At 36.7% G+C, this 19425-nt stretch overlaps 2 protein-coding genes across 3 annotated transcripts; one reads left to right on the top strand and one right to left on the bottom strand.

Annotated features, from left to right (window-relative positions):
• Positions 1-8522: 8522 nt before the first annotated feature.
• LOC308101096 (SLC35A4 upstream microprotein-like) lies at positions 8523-14424 on the top strand. Its single transcript, XM_080450427.1, has 4 exons — positions 8523-8577; positions 9414-9512; positions 10611-11328; positions 11714-14424. The coding sequence occupies exons 1-3, from the start codon at positions 8563-8565 to the stop codon at positions 10806-10808; spliced, it is 312 nt and encodes a 103-aa protein (XP_080306553.1). The 5' UTR covers positions 8523-8562; the 3' UTR covers positions 10809-11328; positions 11714-14424.
• A 262-nt stretch (positions 14425-14686) lies between these two features.
• Positions 14687-19189, bottom strand: LOC308101094 (uncharacterized protein). 2 transcript variants are annotated; one of them, XM_080450423.1, is made up of 8 exons: positions 19113-19189; positions 18778-18860; positions 17834-18003; positions 17319-17386; positions 16799-16832; positions 16260-16493; positions 16017-16073; positions 14687-15658 (listed from the first exon to the last, which is right to left on the bottom strand). In XM_080450423.1, exons 1-8 carry the CDS (start codon positions 19143-19145, stop codon positions 15651-15653), a joined length of 687 nt encoding a protein of 228 aa, XP_080306549.1. In that variant the 5' UTR covers positions 19146-19189; the 3' UTR covers positions 14687-15650. The 2 variants fall into 2 exon arrangements, with proteins under 2 accessions (XP_080306549.1, XP_080306550.1); XM_080450424.1 differs by having other exon boundaries at positions 18778-18857; positions 19113-19166.
• Positions 19190-19425: the final 236 nt, after the last annotated feature.

The raw sequence follows: 19425 nt of genomic DNA, 5'->3' as shown, positions 1-19425 counted from the left end.
CAGTGGAGTACAGTACAGTGGAGTACAGCACAGTACAGTACAGTACAGTGGAGTACAGCACAGTACAGTGGAGCACAGTACAGTAAAGTACAGTACAGCACAGTGCAGAGGACTACAGTACAGTACAGAGGAGTACAGTGTACTATTCCCGCTAGGTTGCCACATTTACGACATTCAAGCAACTTGGTATATATTGCCACTTGCCATGCTTGCTTTTAGACGGAAATAAAAACAAGCAAAACAAACAATAGGGCCACTCAGCCAGGTTGCCAAGTTTGCACTTTCCAAGCAACTGGATATATGAAAAACATGGGTTGCCATGTTTGCTTTTCCAAGTAAATCGAGTATCGCCTTCCCGCTATTGCCTTCTTCCCATTTACGACGCGTGACGCTAGGATGAGCGGGCCGAAGGCCCGCGAAATTCTAGTATATATATATATATATATATATATATATATATATATATATATATTTATATATATATGTGTGTGTGTGTGTGTGTGTGTGTGTGTGTGTGTGTGTGTGTGTGTGTGTTTATATATATATACATAAATATATTTCTTTTTAAGAGTAAAGAGAGCCTACTGTCGGTCCAAATATTATTAAATAAAATTTCAGAATGGTAGACCTGAGGCCTGAGGCCTACCATTGCGTGGCACATCTATGCACGGAATGTCTATGTTCACAGGCTTCTGTGTGCGGCCTAGAGGAGCATCTGAGCATGTGCAGCACTACAAGTCTTACACCATATGCGTTTGGGAAACCCAGCCATTGTCTGTCAGTCATGCCTACATGATGCACACCCTTTATTTTGAAAAGTTTCCTCAAAATGTATTTTTTATGAATTTCTGAAATCTAAGAAATTGAATAACTTTTGGGTCACATGACCTTTTCAACAAAATCATTGTTCATAGTGTCTGTCAGTCATGCCTACATGATGCACACCCTTTATTTTGACATTTTTCCTCAAAATGTATTTTTTATTCATTTCTGAAATCTAGGAAATTGAATAACTTTTTGGTCACATGACCTTTTCAACACAATCATTGTTCATAGTGTCTGTCAGTCATGCCTACATGATGCACACCCTTTATTTTGACATTTTTCCTCAAAATGTATTTTTTATTAATTTCTGAAATCTAAGAAATTGAATAACTTTTGGGTCACATGACCTTTTCAACAAAATCATTGTTCATAGTGTCTTTCAGTCATGCCTACATGATGCACACCCTTTATTTTGAAAAGTTTCCTCAAAATGTATTTTTTATTAATTTCTGAAATCTAAGAAATTGAATAACTTTTGGGTCACATGACCTTTTCAACAAAATCATTGTTCATAGTGTCTGTCAGTCATGCCTACATGATGCACACCCTTTATTTTGAAAAGTTTCCTCAAAATGTATTTTTTATGAATTTCTGAAATCTAAGAAATTGAATAACTTTTTGGTCACATGACCTTTTCAACAAAATCATTGTTCATAGTGTCTGTCAGTCATGCCTACATGATGCACACCCTTTATTTTGAAAAGTTTCCTCAAAATGTATTTTTTATTAATTTCTGAAATCTAAGAAATTGATTAACTTTTGGGTCACATGACCTTTTCAACAAAATCATTGTTCATAGTGTCTGTCAGTCATGCCTACATGATGCACACCCTTTATTTTTGACATTTCTCCTCAAAATGTATTTTTTATTAATTTCTGAAATCTAAGAAATTGAATAACTTTTGGGTCACATGACCTTTTCAACAAAATCATTGTTCATAGTGTCTGTCAGTCATGCCTACATGATGCACACCCTTTATTTTGACATTTTTCCTCAAAATGTATTTTTTATTAATTTCTGAAATCTAAGAAATTGAATAACTTTTGGGTCACATGACCTTTTCAACAAAATCATTGTTCATAGTGTCTTTCAGTCATGCCTACATGATGCACACCCTTTATTTTGAAAAGTTTCCTCAAAATGTATTTTTTATTAATTTCTGAAATCTAAGAAATTGAATAACTTTTGGGTCACATGACCTTTTCAACAAAATCATTGTTCATAGTGTCTGTCAGTCATGCCTACATGATGCACACCCTTTATTTTGAAAAGTTTCCTCAAAATGTATTTTTTATGAATTTCTGAAATCTAAGAAATTGAATAACTTTTGGGTCACATGACCTTTTCAACAAAATCATTGTTCATAGTGTCTGTCAGTCATGCCTACATGATGCACACCCTTTATTTTGAAAAGTTTCCTCAAAATGTATTTTTTATTAATTTCTGAAATCTAAGAAATTGAATAACTTTTGGGTCACATGACCTTTTCAACAAAATCATTGTTCATAGTGTCTGTCAGTCATGCCTACATGATGCACACCCTTTATTTTGAAAAGTTTCCTCAAAATGTATTTTTTATTAATTTCTGAAATCTAAGAAATTGAATAACTTTTGGGTCACATGACCTTTTCAACAAAATCATTGTTCATAGTGTCTGTCAGTCATGCCTACATGATGCACACCCTTTATTTTGAAAAGTTTCCTCAAAATGTATTTTTTATTAATTTCTGAAATCTAAGAAATTGATTAACTTTTGGGTCACATGACCTTTTCAACAAAATCATTGTTCATAGTGTCTGTCAGTCATGCCTACATGATGCACACCCTTTATTTCTGACATTTCTCCTCAAAATGTATTTTTTATTAATTTCTGAAAAATGACCTTTTCAACAAAATCATTTTTGAGGAAAAATGTCAAAATAAAGGGTGTGCATCATGTAGGCATGACTGACAGACACTATGAACAATGATTTTGTTGAAAAGGTCATGTGACCCAAAAGTTATTCAATTTCTTAGATTTCAGAAATTCATAAAAAATACATTTTGAGGAAACTTTTCAAAATAAAGGGTGTGCATCATGTAGGCATGACTGACAGAGACTATGAACAATGATTTTGTTGAAAAGGTCATGTGACCCAAAAGTTATTCAATTTCTTAGATTTCAGAAATTAATAAAAAATACATTTTGAGGAAAAATGTCAAAATAAAGGGTGTGCATCATGTAGGCATGACTGACAGACACTATGAACAATGATTTTGTTGAAAAGGTCATGTGACCCAAAAGTTATTCAATTTCTTAGATTTCAGAAATTCATAAAAAATACATTTTGAGGAAACTTTTCAAAATAAAGGGTGTGCATCATGTAGGCATGACTGACAGACACTATGAACAATGATTTTGTTGAAAAGGTCATGTGACCCAAAAGTTATTCAATTTCTTAGATTTCAGAAATTAATAAAAAATACATTTTGAGGAAAAATGTCAAAATAAAGGGTGTGCATCATGTAGGCATGACTGACAGACACTATGAACAATGATTTTGTTGAAAAGGTCATGTGACCCAAAAGTTATTCAATTTCTTAGATTTCAGAAATTAATAAAAAATACATTTTGAGGAAAAATGTCAAAATAAAGGGTGTGCATCATGTAGGCATGACTGACAGACACTATGAACAATGATTTTGTTGAAAAGGTCATGTGACCCAAAAGTTATTCAATTTCTTAGATTTCAGAAATTAATAAAAAATACATTTTGAGGAAAAATGTCAAAATAAAGGGTGTGCATCATGTAGGCATGACTGACAGACACTATGAACAATGATTTTGTTGAAAAGGTCATGTGACCCAAAAGTTATTCAATTTCTTAGATTTCAGAAATTAATAAAGAATACATTTTGAGGAAAAATGTCAAAAATAAAGGGTGTGCATCATGTAGGCATGACTGACAGACACTATGAACAATGATTTTGTTGAAAAGGTCATGTGACCCAAAAGTTATTCAATTTCTTAGATTTCAGAAATTAATAAAAAATACATTTTGAGGAGAAATGTCAAAATAAAGGGTGTGCATCATGTAGGCATGACTGACAGACACTATGAACAATGATTTTGTTGAAAAGGTCATGTGACCTGAATGTTATTTTATTACTTTGATGTAATACATTAATGAAAAAAAGAACTTGAGTATTTTTATTTTCAAAATAAAGGGTGTGCATCATGTAGGCATGACTGACGGACACTATGAACAATGATTTTGATGAAAAGGTCATGTGACCCAAAAGTTATTAAATTTCTTAGATTTCAGAAATTCATAAAAAATACATTTTGAGGAAACTTTTCAAAATAAAGGGTGTGCATCATGTAGGCATGACTGACAGACCTATGAACAATGATTTTGTTGAAAAGGTCATGTGACCCAAAAGTTATTCAATTTCTTAGATTTCAGAAATTCATAAAAAATAAATTTTGAGGAGAAATGTCAAAATAAAGGGTGTGCATCATGTAGGCATGACTGACAGACACTATGAACAATGATTTTGTTGAAAAGGTCATGTGACCCAAAAGTTATTCAATTTCTTAGATTTCAGAAATTCATAAAAAATACATTTTGAGGAAAAATGTCAAAATAAAGGGTGTGCATCATGTAGGCATGACTGACAGACACTATGAACAATGATTTTGTTGAAAAGGTCATGTGACCCAAAAGTTATTCAATTTCTTAGATTTCAGAAATTCATAAAAAATACATTTTGAGGAAACTTTTCAAAATAAAGGGTGTGCATCATGTAGGCATGACTGACAGAGACTATGAACAATGATTTTGTTGAAAAGGTCATGTGACCCAAAAGTTATTCAATTTCTTAGATTTCAGAAATTAATAAAAAATACATTTTGAGGAAAAATGTCAAAATAAAGGGTGTGCATCATGTAGGCATGACTGACAGACACTATGAACAATGATTTTGTTGAAAAGGTCATGTGACCCAAAAGTTATTCAATTTATTAGATTTCAGAAATTAATAAAAAATACATTTTGAGGAAAAATGTCAAAATAAAGGGTGTGCATCATGTAGGCATGACTGACAGACACTATGAACAATGATTTTGTTGAAAAGGTCATGTGACCCAAAAGTTATTCAATTTCTTAGATTTCAGAAATTCATAAAAAATACATTTTGAGGAAAAATGTCAAAATAAAGGGTGTGCATCATGTAGGCATGACTGACAGACACTATGAACAATGATTTTGTTGAAAAGGTCATGTGACCCAAAAGTTATTCAATTTCTTAGATTTCAGAAATTCATAAAAAATACATTTTGAGGAAACTTTTCAAAATAAAGGGTGTGCATCATGTAGGCATGACTGACAGAGACTATGAACAATGATTTTGTTGAAAAGGTCATGTGACCCAAAAGTTATTCAATTTCTTAGATTTCAGAAATTAATAAAAAATATATTTTGAGGAAAAATGTCAAAATAAAGGGTGTGCATCATGTAGGCATGACTGACAGACACTATGAACAATGATTTTGTTGAAAAGGTCATGTGACCCAAAAGTTATTCAATTTCTTAGATTTCAGAAATTAATAAAAAATACATTTTGAGGAAAAATGTCAAAATAAAGGGTGTGCATCATGTAGGCATGACTGACAGACACTATGAACAATGATTTTGTTGAAAAGGTCATGTGACCCAAAAGTTATTCAATTTCTTAGATTTCAAAAATTAATAAAAAATACATTTTGAGGAGAAATGTCAAAAATAAAGGGTGTGCATCATGTAGGCATGACTGACAGACACTATGAACAATGATTTTGTTGAAAAGGTCATGTGACCCAAAAGTTAATCAATTTCTTAGATTTCAGAAATTAATAAAAAATACATTTTGAGGAAACTTTTCAAAATAAAGGGTCTGCATCATGTAGGCATGACTGACAGACACTATGAACAATGAATTTGTTGAAAAGGTCATGTGACCAAAAAGTTATTAAATTTCTTAGATTTCAGAAATTAATAAAAAATACATTTTGAGGAAAAATGTCAGAATAAAGGGTGTGCATCATGTAGGCATGACTGACAGACACTATGAACAATGATTTTGTTGAAAAGGTCATGTGACCCAAAAGTTATTCAATGTCTTAGATTTCAGAAATTCATAAAAAATACATTTTGAGGAAACTTTTCAAAATAAAGGGTGTGCATCATGTAGGCATGACTGACAGACAATGGCTGGGTTTCCCAAACGCATATGGTGTAAGACTTGTAGTGCTGCACATGCTCAGATGCTCCTCTAGGCCGCACACAGAAGCCTGTGAACATAGACATTCCGTGCATAGATGTGCCACGCAATGGTAGGCCTCAGGCCTCAGGTCTACCATTCTGAAATTTAATTTAATAATATTTGGACCGACAGTAGGCTCTCTTTACTCTTAAAAAGAAATATATTTATGTATATATACACACACACAAACACACACACACACACACACACACACACACACACACACACACACACACACACACACACACACACACACACACATAAATATATGTATATATATATATACTAGAATTTCGTGGGCCTTCTGCCCGCTCATCCTAGCGTCACGCGTCGTAAATGGGAAGAAGGCAATAGCGGGAAGGCGATACTCGATTTACTTGGAAAAGCAAACATGGCAACCCATATTTTTCATATATCCAGTTGCTTGGAAAGTGCAAACTTGGCAACCTGGCTGAGTGGCCCTATTGTTTGTTTTGCTTGTTTTTATTTCCGTCTAAAAGCAAGCATGGCAAGTGGCAATATATACCAAGTTGCTTGAATGTCGTAAATGTGGCAACCTAGCGGGAATAGTATACTGTACTCCTCTGTACTGTACTGTAGTCCTCTGCACTGTGCTGTACTGTACTTTACTGTACTGTGCTCCACTGTACTGTGCTGTACTCCACTGTACTGTGCTGTACTCCACTGTACTGTACTCCACTGTACTGCACTCCACTGTACTGCACTGTACTGTACTCCTCTGTTCTGTTCTGTTCTGCTCTCTTCTCTTCTGTACTGTACTGTACTGTACTGTACTGTACTGTACTGTACTGTACTCCTCTGTTCTGCTCTCTTCTGTACTGTACTGTACTGTACTGCTGTACTGTACTGCTGTACTGCACTCCTCTGTTCTGCTCTCTTCTCTACTGTAGTGTAGTGTAGTGTGTACCCCCTGTCCATTAGGGTAGAGGTGTATATATATATATATATATATATATACATACACATATATATACATTTTAAGAGTAACGAGAGCCTACTGTCAGCTGTCCAGCAGTCCAAATATTATTAAATTAAATTTGTGCGTGGCACATCTATGTACGAAATGTCTATGTTCACAGGCTTCTGTGTGCGGCCTAGAGGAGCATCTGAGCATGTGCAGCACTACAAGTCTTACACCATATGCGTTTGGGAAACCCAGCCCTTATGAACAATGATTTTGTTGAAAAGGTCATGCGACCGAAAAGTTATTCAATTTCTTAGATTTCAGAAATTAATAAAAAAATACATTTTGAGGAAACTTTTCAAAATAAAGGGTGTGCATCATGTAGGCATGACTGACAGACAATATGAACAATGATTTTGTTGAAAAGGTCATGTGACCAAAAAGTTATTCAATTTCATAGATTTCAGAAATTCATAAAAAATATTTTTTTAGGGAAATTTTCTAAATAAAGGGTGTGCATGATGTAGGAATTACTGACAAATAATTTGAACAATGGTTTTGTTGAAAAGGTAATGCGACCAAACAGTTATTCAATTTCTTAGATTTCAGAAAATCATAAAAAATTTTTTTTTTTGGAAAAATGTTAAAATAAAGGGTGTGCATCATGTAGGCATGACTGACAAACAATATGAACAATGATTTTATTGAAAAGGTCATGTGACCAAAAAGTTATTCAATTTCTTAGATTTCAGAAATTCATAAAAAATACATTTTGAGGACAACTTTCAAAATAAAGGGTGTGCATGATGTGGGAATTACTGACAAATAATTTGAACAATGATTTTGTTGAAAAGGTCATGCGACCAAAAAGTTATTACATTTCTTAGATTTCGGAAAATCATAAAAAATATATTTTTAGGACATTTTTCAAAATAAAGGGTGTGCATAGTGTATGCATGGTCAATGAACATTGTGATGTGTTTTGGTGTGTCCAGGTGGTTTTGTCTAGGAGATATAGCATTTTTTTTAAATTGCAATCTGTAATTTATTGACGGTCCCTAAGATTTTCGAATATCCAACTGGGTGAATATCCAACCTGAAACCAACTTCACCGCGGTCTATATTATAGGCTAACCCTATGAGTCCTACGCACACAAAATGTTCAATATTAAATGTCGTCAGTTACTTGTAAACATAATAACATGTCCTACCTATAGTGTAGAAGTCAACGCCTTGTTTAGTATCCCGCATACGTCCACTCCACTCTCCTCTATAGGTGATAGCTTTTGCTGTTATGGCGTGTTCAAACTTTACTTGAATTTGGACGTTTAAGACAGACGGTAGTGTCCTTTCAACTGTAGGCCATTAGTTGAGAGGGGTCTGTCTGCAGACTGCATTAGTTTAAGGAGAATCTTGCCCTTGTTGACCGATAGATGGCAGTATTAACCAGTCCATGCATCTCTCCTGAACATAAACAACGGAGGAAGAAGGAAGGAAGCAGCAGCAACAACACACGAGTACAGAAATCATGGCGGATGACAAGGTTGGTGGTCAAGTGGCTACTGTCAAAGCTCACTTTGACGTATAACCATTCATTTTCACTGTTCAACTGTTCTAACTGGACCATGATACTGCTTGTCATTCAACTATTTTACCATGAGCCATAGCTGTTAGGTCGCCTAAAGCCTAATGTTATTTTGACCAGAGAAATACTGCAAAACAGTCTGTTAGCTTCCTAATGCTACCTACTGTATGCACACTAATCATAATAATACTTAAAAGCATGTTCTGCTGATCATAGTGTGCACATGATGAGCCAAATTGTTTAACTTTTCATTTATTATTAGATATAACCCATAGAAACTGAGGCTATATATAGTAGCTATCTTGTGTGATTTTTCTTATTTGTTTTTACAGTTTAGCTTTCAGTTATTATAACTGACAGCTAACTTATAAGCTTTTGTTTTTAAATAATTTAAATAAACTTTGGCTTGAGTTTTGTTTGGGGCATCCTGGTTTTAGTTAAGTTATTGTAGATTCAGTTTTAGTGGGGAGATGGTACACTATCACGAAAACATTTGTGATGAATGCAATTTCTGTCAATGTTGTGACAATAGCACAACGATTGGTTTGATTTTTGGGACTACCACAATAATGAGCGTGATATCGTGTTGATATATAATATAATACATTTAACACTACTGTTAGGGACCCTGCTCTTTGACCCAAAATATTTAGCTGAATTCCCATTTGACTAGAACTTATATGGACTCTTAACTATCCAAGTTATTGTTAGTATTATTATTTTCCAAGTGAATACTTTTAATATGGATAGTTTTGCTTAACTGATAACCCTGTGTGTGTTGTGTGTGCAATCAGAGTCCTCTCAGCCAGTTGAAGGACCTGGTGGAACTGAAAGATCAACTTGAGGATATCCAGAAACGAGTGGAGAATGAAATAGAGGCCGGGATCCCTCCAGTAAGACACAGTACTACAATAACCAAGGCTACACTGTAACATCCTGAATGTTTTTTATTTATTTAATATTTAACACTTGAGAGTGTACAAATCTAACCAAATGGACCCGTACAGATCAATTTGGTTACATTTCTACACTGTAAGAGTTAAAGGTGTTGTAAGTGATGTTCTTTTGTTTAAATAAAATGTTAAACATCTTTACGTTCCAATTACTGATCATTGCCATTGAGTGTTAGGTCTGTAACAGGAGTTTCACTGTCTCTCCAGCTCTTAAGTGAACTGAAAATACATTTTAAGTTTGGGAAATTAATTTCATTTCGATTTCAGTTTATAACCAGCTCAGTGGCCTTGTGGTTAGAGCGTCCGCCCTGAGATTGGGTTGTCGGGGTTTAATCTCCGGCCAGGTCATACCTACAGTATAAAAATGGGACACAATGCCTCCATGCTTGGCACTGAGCATCAAGGGTTGGATTGGGGGTAAGTCCCTGTGACATACTATTAGCATCATGTCCAGGGGGTGTACTTGTACATCAAGCCTCACGCTACAGAAACAGGAGATAGGCTCCTGCCCTGTTGGCCACATGGCTCGGAAACCGTTGGTTCCCAAGATACTTACTATACCAATTTCATCCAATAAAAAAATCAAAATCTCTCCTGATTGGATGAAATTGGTGTCCCCCCCCTGAAGACGTACACGTTTCGTATATATGTTTACTAAAGGGCTGGAGAGACAGGGAGACCCCTGTTATTGAACAAACACTATAGCAATGATTGCTTTCAGAATATAGAACTTTAACTAAGAAGTATCACTTGCAGCACCGTTTAAAATAACAACACTAAAGATTTGACTATGTAGGCATACCTAGTATCGTTGTGGCAGGCAATCACAGACATAAGTACTCAATACTTATATGGATGTTGTACACAAAACGGCTCAAACATTCTTAGCACTGACATTCACAGACTGAATGTTATGAATTGTTCATTGTGTTTAGTGACCCTTTCTCTCTTATGCCTACCATACCTCCTGCCCCTGTCTTTATTTAATTCTGTCCATTCCTCTCCTTTCCTCCATCTCTATCTCTATCTCTCCTCCAGGGCGGCAGTGTGCTGGCATCTCCTTTCCTCAAGGGTGCATTTGCAGGGTACATCATTGCCAGGCTCCGCTCACCGGCGCTAATGGGCGTTGCCATAGGGACCTGCACAGGGATCTACGCGGCGCAGAACTACGCTGTGCCCAACATGGAACAGACGCTCAAACATTACTTCAACAGCTTGAGAGGACGCAGCAAATAAGGGAGAACCAGAGTCCATTATGGAAAATGGCAGTGGTGGAAAAAGTATTTTTTTACCTAAGTAGCAATATCACAATATAATAATACCCTGTTACAAATTAAAAAGGGCCTGTATTCAACAATGTACTTAAAAGTATTGGGATCAAAACTTACAGTACGTAACTACTGAAAAAGTACTACAATTATTCAAAATGTATTATTCTTTTTCAAAATGGCAGATATACAAGCTCACAATGCAACGCGTTGTGAGCTTGTAGATCGTCTATTTTTGAATAGCCTAAGTATAAAATAGGGCTTTTGTATTCATAATTTAGATTTCGTATAACGATTTGAAATAATTGTACTTTTTATGTAAGGTAAAAACATAAAGTTGAAATATGGCGATAACGAGGTTTCTGCCCAACAGCAACGATGTTACAGTTTACACTATGATCACATTTGAACCTTGTTTATCTAAATGATTTAGGAATAGAAGTAGTTTAAAGTAGCTGGAAGAACGCTTAATACACTAATTACTAGGGGTGTCGGAAAAAATCGATACGAATCGTGATTCTACTGTTGGACGATTCAGAATCGATTCTCATTTTTCAAATATTTTTTTTACCTTTGTTTTTACATTATTATCAGTTGATAAAACCTTTACAATTATAAAAGCTACATAAATGTACTCTGTTCTCATGCCAGCAGATTGGAGTAGATCCTGAAATCCTATGTTTTGAATCAAGAATCGTTTTGAATCGAGAATCGTTTTGAATCGAGAATCGTTTAAATCGGAAAAAATCGCTTTTGAATCGAGAATCGTTTGTTTTGAAAAAATCGATAAAAATCGGAATCATGACCCCAAGAATCGGAATCGAATCGATTCGTGAGATAGCAGACGATTCACAGCCCTACTAATTACCCAAGCCAAACTGATTAAAATATTATGCATAAATAATACAGTAGATATTCTAGAACGCCCTGTAAAGTCTAATCAAAGTGTTACTTTTGGATTCGGTCAGTGATTGCGTTTTGGATAATTAAGGTTCTCATGAAAAATGTATTTAATCTTTTGCACAGTGCTGCTCTGCTGGAAGTCATTTCACACTTGGGAAAGTTTGTGTAGAAATTACTACTCAGTGGCCTGGCTGCTAACGCAATGGCAAACTAGAGAAATTAAGCTTTTATGGTTCGCTGATTATATGAAAATGGTTTAGACTTTAAGTGCACTTATTACAATTAGCCAGTCAATTATATAACAAAAACTTTTAAAACATTTGTCAAATTATATATGTATGCTCACTGTTTCAACAACAAACTTGTTTGTGCACTTGTTCCCATTGCTTTAACTGAAAGGATGTCTGCAGGTGAGACTAGCTTTATTTTCCTTTGGTAAAACATTTTCACATTTAAAGTCCACATTAGGGCTGGGACGGTATGGAAAAAGTGGCGGTAAAAAAGTAACACAGCCCAGCTTGTCCCAGAGTCTCATAGTGAAGCTGTTGTCAGCTGTAATCCATTTCTTTTCAGAACGGCGCTGCCGCTGGTATAATAAATGATAATATCATCAATACTGCGCTTCGATTCTGAAGCCTGATTTACTTTGTATTTGTTTACGTTCTATGGCAGTGTCGCTTGCGAAATAGCCGTTCTACAACCCCACGGTGCATTGCACTTGTACATTGGCAGCATGAGGACTGAAATTCTCTCGGGAATAATAACTTACGGTAATCTTACTTTGATAGCTTATGGTAAGCTTACCGTACGTTTTTATTTCACACACTATATGCACACCTGTAACATTAACCAGCAAAAAATAAGTAAAAAAGATAAGTAAATTGCGGAAGTTAGCTCAACCCCACATTATGCATTGCATAACCACTGTATTGTGGTAATGCGGTTATTGTCCCAGCCCTATTGCACATCTCTGTAGGTCATCAATAGTCACGCACAAAACTGGCCTTTCTGCAGACCTGTCCTCACTGTTTTCTAACATGTCTACAAACAAGAAAATATTTGTCCAGGTAGTTTTCATTCTTATGTCATGGATCAAGCATTTTAATTAATGCTGGTACCAGTGGATGAAAGTGGCTGGAAGTTGTACCCATTGTCAAATGCTAATGTCTTGTTATTTTTAATTGCACTTGTTGAGGGGTTTAACAACACAGATGTGGGATAGGGGTAAGCTTTTTGTAAAAAAAAGAAAAAGAAAAATGCTTAGGGTTGCGTGCCTCGAATCATCTCATACTTTTATGTGCAATAGTCTGTTATAATGAAAGTTGACCCTTTATGCTGGAAATTCTTTTGTCTTTTACATTTTCTAGTACAGAAGCATTTAGATTCCCAGGACCAGTAGGCCAAATTAATTGGTGATGGGTCTTGGGGCAAAATGTATTTTTAATGTGGACTATTACGAAATGATGTACAGTAGGAAGGTGGTACTGTAACTTCTAAGACTCTGTTTCTCTGTAAACCTTACAGTTGCGACGTACAATATTGCAGTCAAATGTATTTTCATCCAAATAGGACACCTCATCACTGTCTGTAAACATTACTAAAGCCAAAGAGATTGGAGCCCTACCTTGTGCAGCTCTGGGTCTACCCTTTGATTCAAACTAAAATTAAACTGGCAAACAAATGTCAGTTAGTGCAATATTATGTTCCTTCAAAGAGGTTGGTTGAGATTGGTTAATAGTTTATTGTTTACCCTAATATTATGGTGTGCACTGTGTTGTAAGGAGTGAATGGTACTGTATATGGACACAAGTTTATGTATTTAAAATGTACTGTATCTGGAGCTATTGAGGAAAAATACAGCTGTATGCTTATCCCTGCTGTCTGAAAGCAGTTTCTCCAAAATGTGTGATTATTTGTTTTCTTTTTTCAATCATACATTAGGATTGGCATGGTTAATGTTGCTCAAATGATGGGATGTATCTTATGCATCACAGACCATGTACACTGTAAAATCCTTATTTAATTTGAGATCTTATGCTGACGATTTTACTGTGTGTACCCTTGAGTGAAGTTTTTTTTTTGAGGAAGTTTTCAAATGACAGTTATAAGGTGCCATTAGTACCAAGTTGTTACAAATGAAATGTATATTACTGCTGACACCTACAGTCTGTGGTTGACACGCACATCTAAAAGGAACTAGAGAGTAAAGCCATAGAATAATCATAATTCTGCTCGGTTTGAGCTCATACTCTTGTCATTGTCCACTACCAGGAAAGGAGAGTTGATAAGATCTGTAACAACATTGACAACTCTTCCACTGAGTTATGTAGCTTTCTTTATCACGTGTGTTGTTCATCTTTTTTTTATTTGATTCATCTTTCAGCTCTGGCTGATATCGACAACAAGCCTCTCCGACCTACTTACTTAGTACTGTTTTCGTCATGTGTTTTCTATACTGTCTTTAAACTGTGTTACAGTTGTGGAACATAATTCTTCATTTAATGACCCTTTAAATCGTAGGCTAATTGTCATTTTAATTGTACAATATATAGCTTTTAGGCCCTACTATATTGTGGAACGGTATTCATCTCATGCTTTCTCAAATGCACAAATGGTGTCATTGACAATCATTAAAACTGGCCTTAATAGTTTATATGTTCAATAAAAATGAAGTACATGTATGTGGTTTGCTTCTCTTATTCTTTGAGTGTTCTTTGATTGTGTCAGATAGTGGTAGATATTTCTGTGTCAGAATCGACTTTTTCATTTCCCCCTTTTTTCTTACTGTAATGTAATTCAACAAGAGAAAGTAAACAGACATTCTTGGTTTCTCTACATTTTGCACTAGAATTGATACTTAACAAGGTGACATGGCCTCAGGCTCAAGTATCTCCCTTTTTATGCTAGATAATGCAATGTGTGGACCATTTAGCACACTCTTAGGATGATGCAAAATCAATCTTTTTATTAGGGCATACAGTGTTAGTTTAGAACAGAAAACCTTTAAAGATATCCAGTGACATTAGTAAAGCAAACGTGTTGATAATAGTTCAGTAATTAAGACCACCCTCTACATATCATCGTTGTCGGGCAGAAACCTCATACGTATCTCCATTATTATTATTTTTACATAGAATAATGCCCTACTTCCTCATACAAGAGTGTAGGACAAAAGTAGTGAAAATAGATCTACAAGCTCAATGCGTCGCATTGGCTATTTTCACTATTTTAAAATGTTTTTAAAATACTAATACAAAATAAATGGATTTGGACAAGGTTTCCACCCGACTGCAACGATATCCGACGATCCACGTTGGCAGCCACCAACATGAAAACACCTGCGATTGCATGACTCCCCTGTTTGCTGTGCTTCACAACCTCCATCCCGCCAGAGCTCCTTTCTCCATAGCCCCTCTTGCTCTTTACCTCTCACCTCTCACTCTCTACCTCTCCGCTCGCTCTCTACTAATCCTCTCGCTCTGCATCCCGCTCTCCGTTCCAAAAAAGTGCCACGACAACTGACTTCTCCAGAACAGAGTCACTACGACTGCCAGTGCCAGCTCCTGAGACTACACCCACCCACCTTGAGTCTCATCCTTCTCCGGTTCCCTAACCTCACTTGCACTTGCACATTTCATTCTGGTGTTAATAAATCACTTAACCTTCAGTAGAGGTGTGGTTTGTAGACCACAGTATGTACTGCAAGCAGTAACAAAACCATGAGTCAGTGATAAGTAGCTGATGGTTACATAATGATAGTGATAGTGGATAGAATGTATGAGTAAAATAAAATCCATGTCAATATGAAAGCAGGTGATTATAATTTGACATAGTTGTTATATTTGTCTTGCTGTGAGCGGAACCATCGCTGTTCTCCTTTCCTGGATGGTGTTCCTCTCATGCTGACTTAGGCTTCTGAGGAACAAAGAAGAACAAAATGAGGATGTGGAAGTATGGACAGCAATGCTCACATCAGCTTTTATAGTCAAGAACAAACTGAGACATGTAACTTAAACACAACAAGCAAGACACGCACATAAGTTCTCAGTTCCCTTTTGGTTCATTCAGGGACTTCAAACTGCTACTGTGGCAGCTATTCATTGGTCAGCAATAATGTGATAATTTTTTACTTCTAACGTCTCACTGACTTCTGAGGAAATTCCTAAATTGTACTGAAAGTGAAATGAAATTAACTGTATAGGATGCTAAAACACTTGCGACGTGTGCACGTATATAGCCTATGCATAAACCTAGAAGTTGAAAATGTACCCACCCATGGCCATGGGCTGCAGAACTGCCGGATCCAGAGCTTCCATCATTTTCAGACCCACTACAGAAATGAAAAGAGCAGTTAGTACATCCACACAATAATCACACAGACCAGGAATCTAACTTGGTTCTCCAAACAAAGTGAACCCTGTTCATAAGTGTGTTGTCAAAATTCAAGGTCCAGGCTCATTAAAAACAATCCTGTCTCTGACTTTGAACGGTGTCTAATACGTTTTCTGTTCCTCACCAAAGGGCTCATCATCCCCAGAAGCTCCGGCACAGTGGCCTCGTCCATTGCTCACGGTGTCCTGGACAACAGCACCGCTGTCTGGCTCCACACACCAGCACTGTCGCATCCAGCATTGCTGGGCCTGGTAGCGGCCCTGCTCATCACAAGCGGGACGGAACTTGAGGCTTGGCCAACGCAGCTCACGTCTCTTCAGACCCGCAGCCTCCAGCTGACACTTGGTGTGGTGAGAAACTGAGGAGAGGAGAGGAAAGGAGTGATGAGAGGAAGAGTTGGTTGGTTAACTGATTGTCTGAGCCAGAACCTGTCACAAGAAAGAAAAGCGATTAAGAGAAGTTAAATTAATAATCTGTGGAAGAAAAAGAGACATCATTACTAGCCGTAACTGAATTAAGAACTAATTGCAAACAATCGGTTTGTATATAGTCTGCCCTGGTCATAGAATGTTCACTAGGTGGATAGAAACTGAGGGTTGAGAGGAAGAAGTAACATCCATATCAACAGGCTGACAGAAAAGATAGATTTAATGTAATACATACTTGTTCCACCAGCAGGTGCTGCATTGGACTCCCCCTGAAACAAGATCAGAGAAACAAAACGGAACTGAGAACGGGAAGAAAACCAGGAAGTGAAAAATCTGCCAACCAAATTTATTTTGAAAACAACATAACATGGAGTTTTAAGTTTTGAGTTTTTCTTTTTTTAAATAAATCAATGACAAGCATGTGCACTGAGTGTATTTAAAGATATGTTTTAGATCACACCTATTGAGAATCCAGGTCAATTCTCATTAAAGCTTCAAAACATACTGTAGCTCTGCTTTTCAATTGAATGTACATTATATATCTGAGGGAATACATTTAATGATTTTCTTTTGCTGAGGAATAAGCTTGTGATTTAATGAGGGTTGCCACCCGTCCAGGATGCGTACACCTAGCTTATACTCAGTTTGGGGTTTGAGGTGGCAACCCTTTGATATCTTGTGTTATGAAACACTGATTTCAAAATGTTATAGTGTTCAGTTTAAGACCAAGCTATTGATTAAGCTGGTTTGTCTACCTCATCAAGGAAGTTGGTCAGCATGGGGAAGTTGCTCATGGGCACCTGGAACTTCACAGGGACAGCAGCTAGAGAGAGAGAGAGAGGGAGGGAAGGAGAGAGAGAGAGAGAGAGAGAGAGAGCGAGAGAGAGAGAGAGAGAGAGAGAGAGAGAGAGAGAGAGGGAGAGAGAGAGAGAGAGAGAGAGATACATATTTGATAATACATTAAAAAAGTGAGAGGGACAAAGAGAATGGGAAAAATAAAAGGGGGAGAAAGATTAACATCCATACTGAAGTCTAGTCTGCGTCTCACTGAATTAGTTACTGGTTGATATAAACCTAATTCTTAAAAACACAAATTACCCTACCAACAGGAAATGTTTGTAATCACATTTATTACTGGGAAATTCCATTCTCCTTTTCATGCCTTTAATCACACACATTTTTTTTCATGTATTATTTTCTTTTGCGTATATTCAAAAACTCTTCTCTAACCCTTTACTGCAACGCAAATATCAGATTTTCTCCGGCTCACCAACTCTCACGTTCATCAAGTCAGCCTTCATCTCTTTGTGCTTCTGCTCCAGAGATGTGATGTCACTCCTCTGGTTGAGGACGACATACACAGTCAGAGCCTGGCCAGCAATCAGCAGACAGGCCAGCACGGTCAAACCGGCAACCTTATAGGCCCGAGTTGAAGAGCCACTGGAACGGAGAACCAGTGGGTTGATGGACAAGGAGAAAGACATGGAGAGATGTTGGTAGAGGAGAAGGGAGAGATGGAAGAGGAGAAGGGAGATTCGTAAAGTTGAAGAGAGGCGAAAGAGGACAAGAAGGATGAAGGGACATAGAAGAAAGAGATAGAGACGGTGTGATGGGGAGAGAGGGAGAGATGTGAAAGAGAAGGGGGAAGAGGCACATCATTTTATTTGTTAAAATGCTTTCAGATGTAATAATGGATACCTGTGTGATCTGTAATGGTAAACAAAAATCAAAATCAAAATCAATTTGTGTTACAGAACTGCACAATAAAATCTTTTTGTTAATTTAATTCCGAGTGAAACAATTGGCCCAAATGGACCTGTTGGGGTAGCATTCTTTTTGTATAAGGGTTGTTTTAAATGTGCGTCAGTGCGTGTGTGATTTCCTGGTAGAGAAGGTAAGGAAGGGGTGGATACAGTATGTGGAAGACAGCAAGGAGAGTGGGAGGGTAAACCAGAAAGACAGGGAGGAGCATATGTGCACTTTGCTCTGATGAAGACTCCGGGCAAAATGCATAAGCCTGATACAGCATGATAAAAGAATGTGCATTTGAGTCAATCCTTGCATTTAAATGTTTGGAATGCCTCTATTGTTGACAAGGATGAGGCCGCACAGCTCTTAGCCACAAAGCAGAAAGTTTAATTAGAATGAAATGTGCCTCTATTCCCACTTTTTGTGTTTAAAAAAAAAATACTTAGTGTTGTTTGTCTGTCTTACCCCACGGCTGGTGGTCCTACATTGATGGCAGCCTGGCCAGAAGCTGAGATCAGAGGTTCATCGGACTGAGGATCAGACATCTTCTAGAAACACACACACACAAACAAATAAACACACTCACTTGTGATTACCAACACCAATTATGTCCTATAGCTGAATGAACACACATAGCATGCCCCCCCCCCCTCTGTCGCACGCACACACACACACACACACACACACACACACACACACACACACACACACACACACACACACACACACACACACACACACACACACACACACACACACACACACACACACACACACACACACACACACATAAACCTTACCTTGTTTTGGTTCAGGTTATGTGTTACTAACATTGTGACTGGTTCAAAGTCAGTGAGGTTTTATATACTGTAGGGAGAAGTAACTGTGATACATGGGTGTGGAAAACCCCACAACAACAACTAAATCAAACTGGTATTTTACCAAAGTCCATTTCTGATTGGCTGCCGATGTTGGCATCATCAGTTGCCAGAGCAGATGATTTCTTATTTTTGAGGAAAAGGTAAACTGACAGTAGAGCATTAAACTTTTAACAGGCCTTCAGTTATGTTTTATTTAAAATATGGTATTATACATTTTATATGACTATATGGT

Source organism: Gymnoscopelus braueri (genome assembly GCF_963280865.1).
Source record: "Gymnoscopelus braueri genome assembly, chromosome: 14".
Taxonomy (NCBI): Eukaryota; Metazoa; Chordata; class Actinopteri; order Myctophiformes; family Myctophidae; genus Gymnoscopelus; species Gymnoscopelus braueri.
This window is presented reverse-complemented; position numbering and strand designations above follow the sequence as displayed.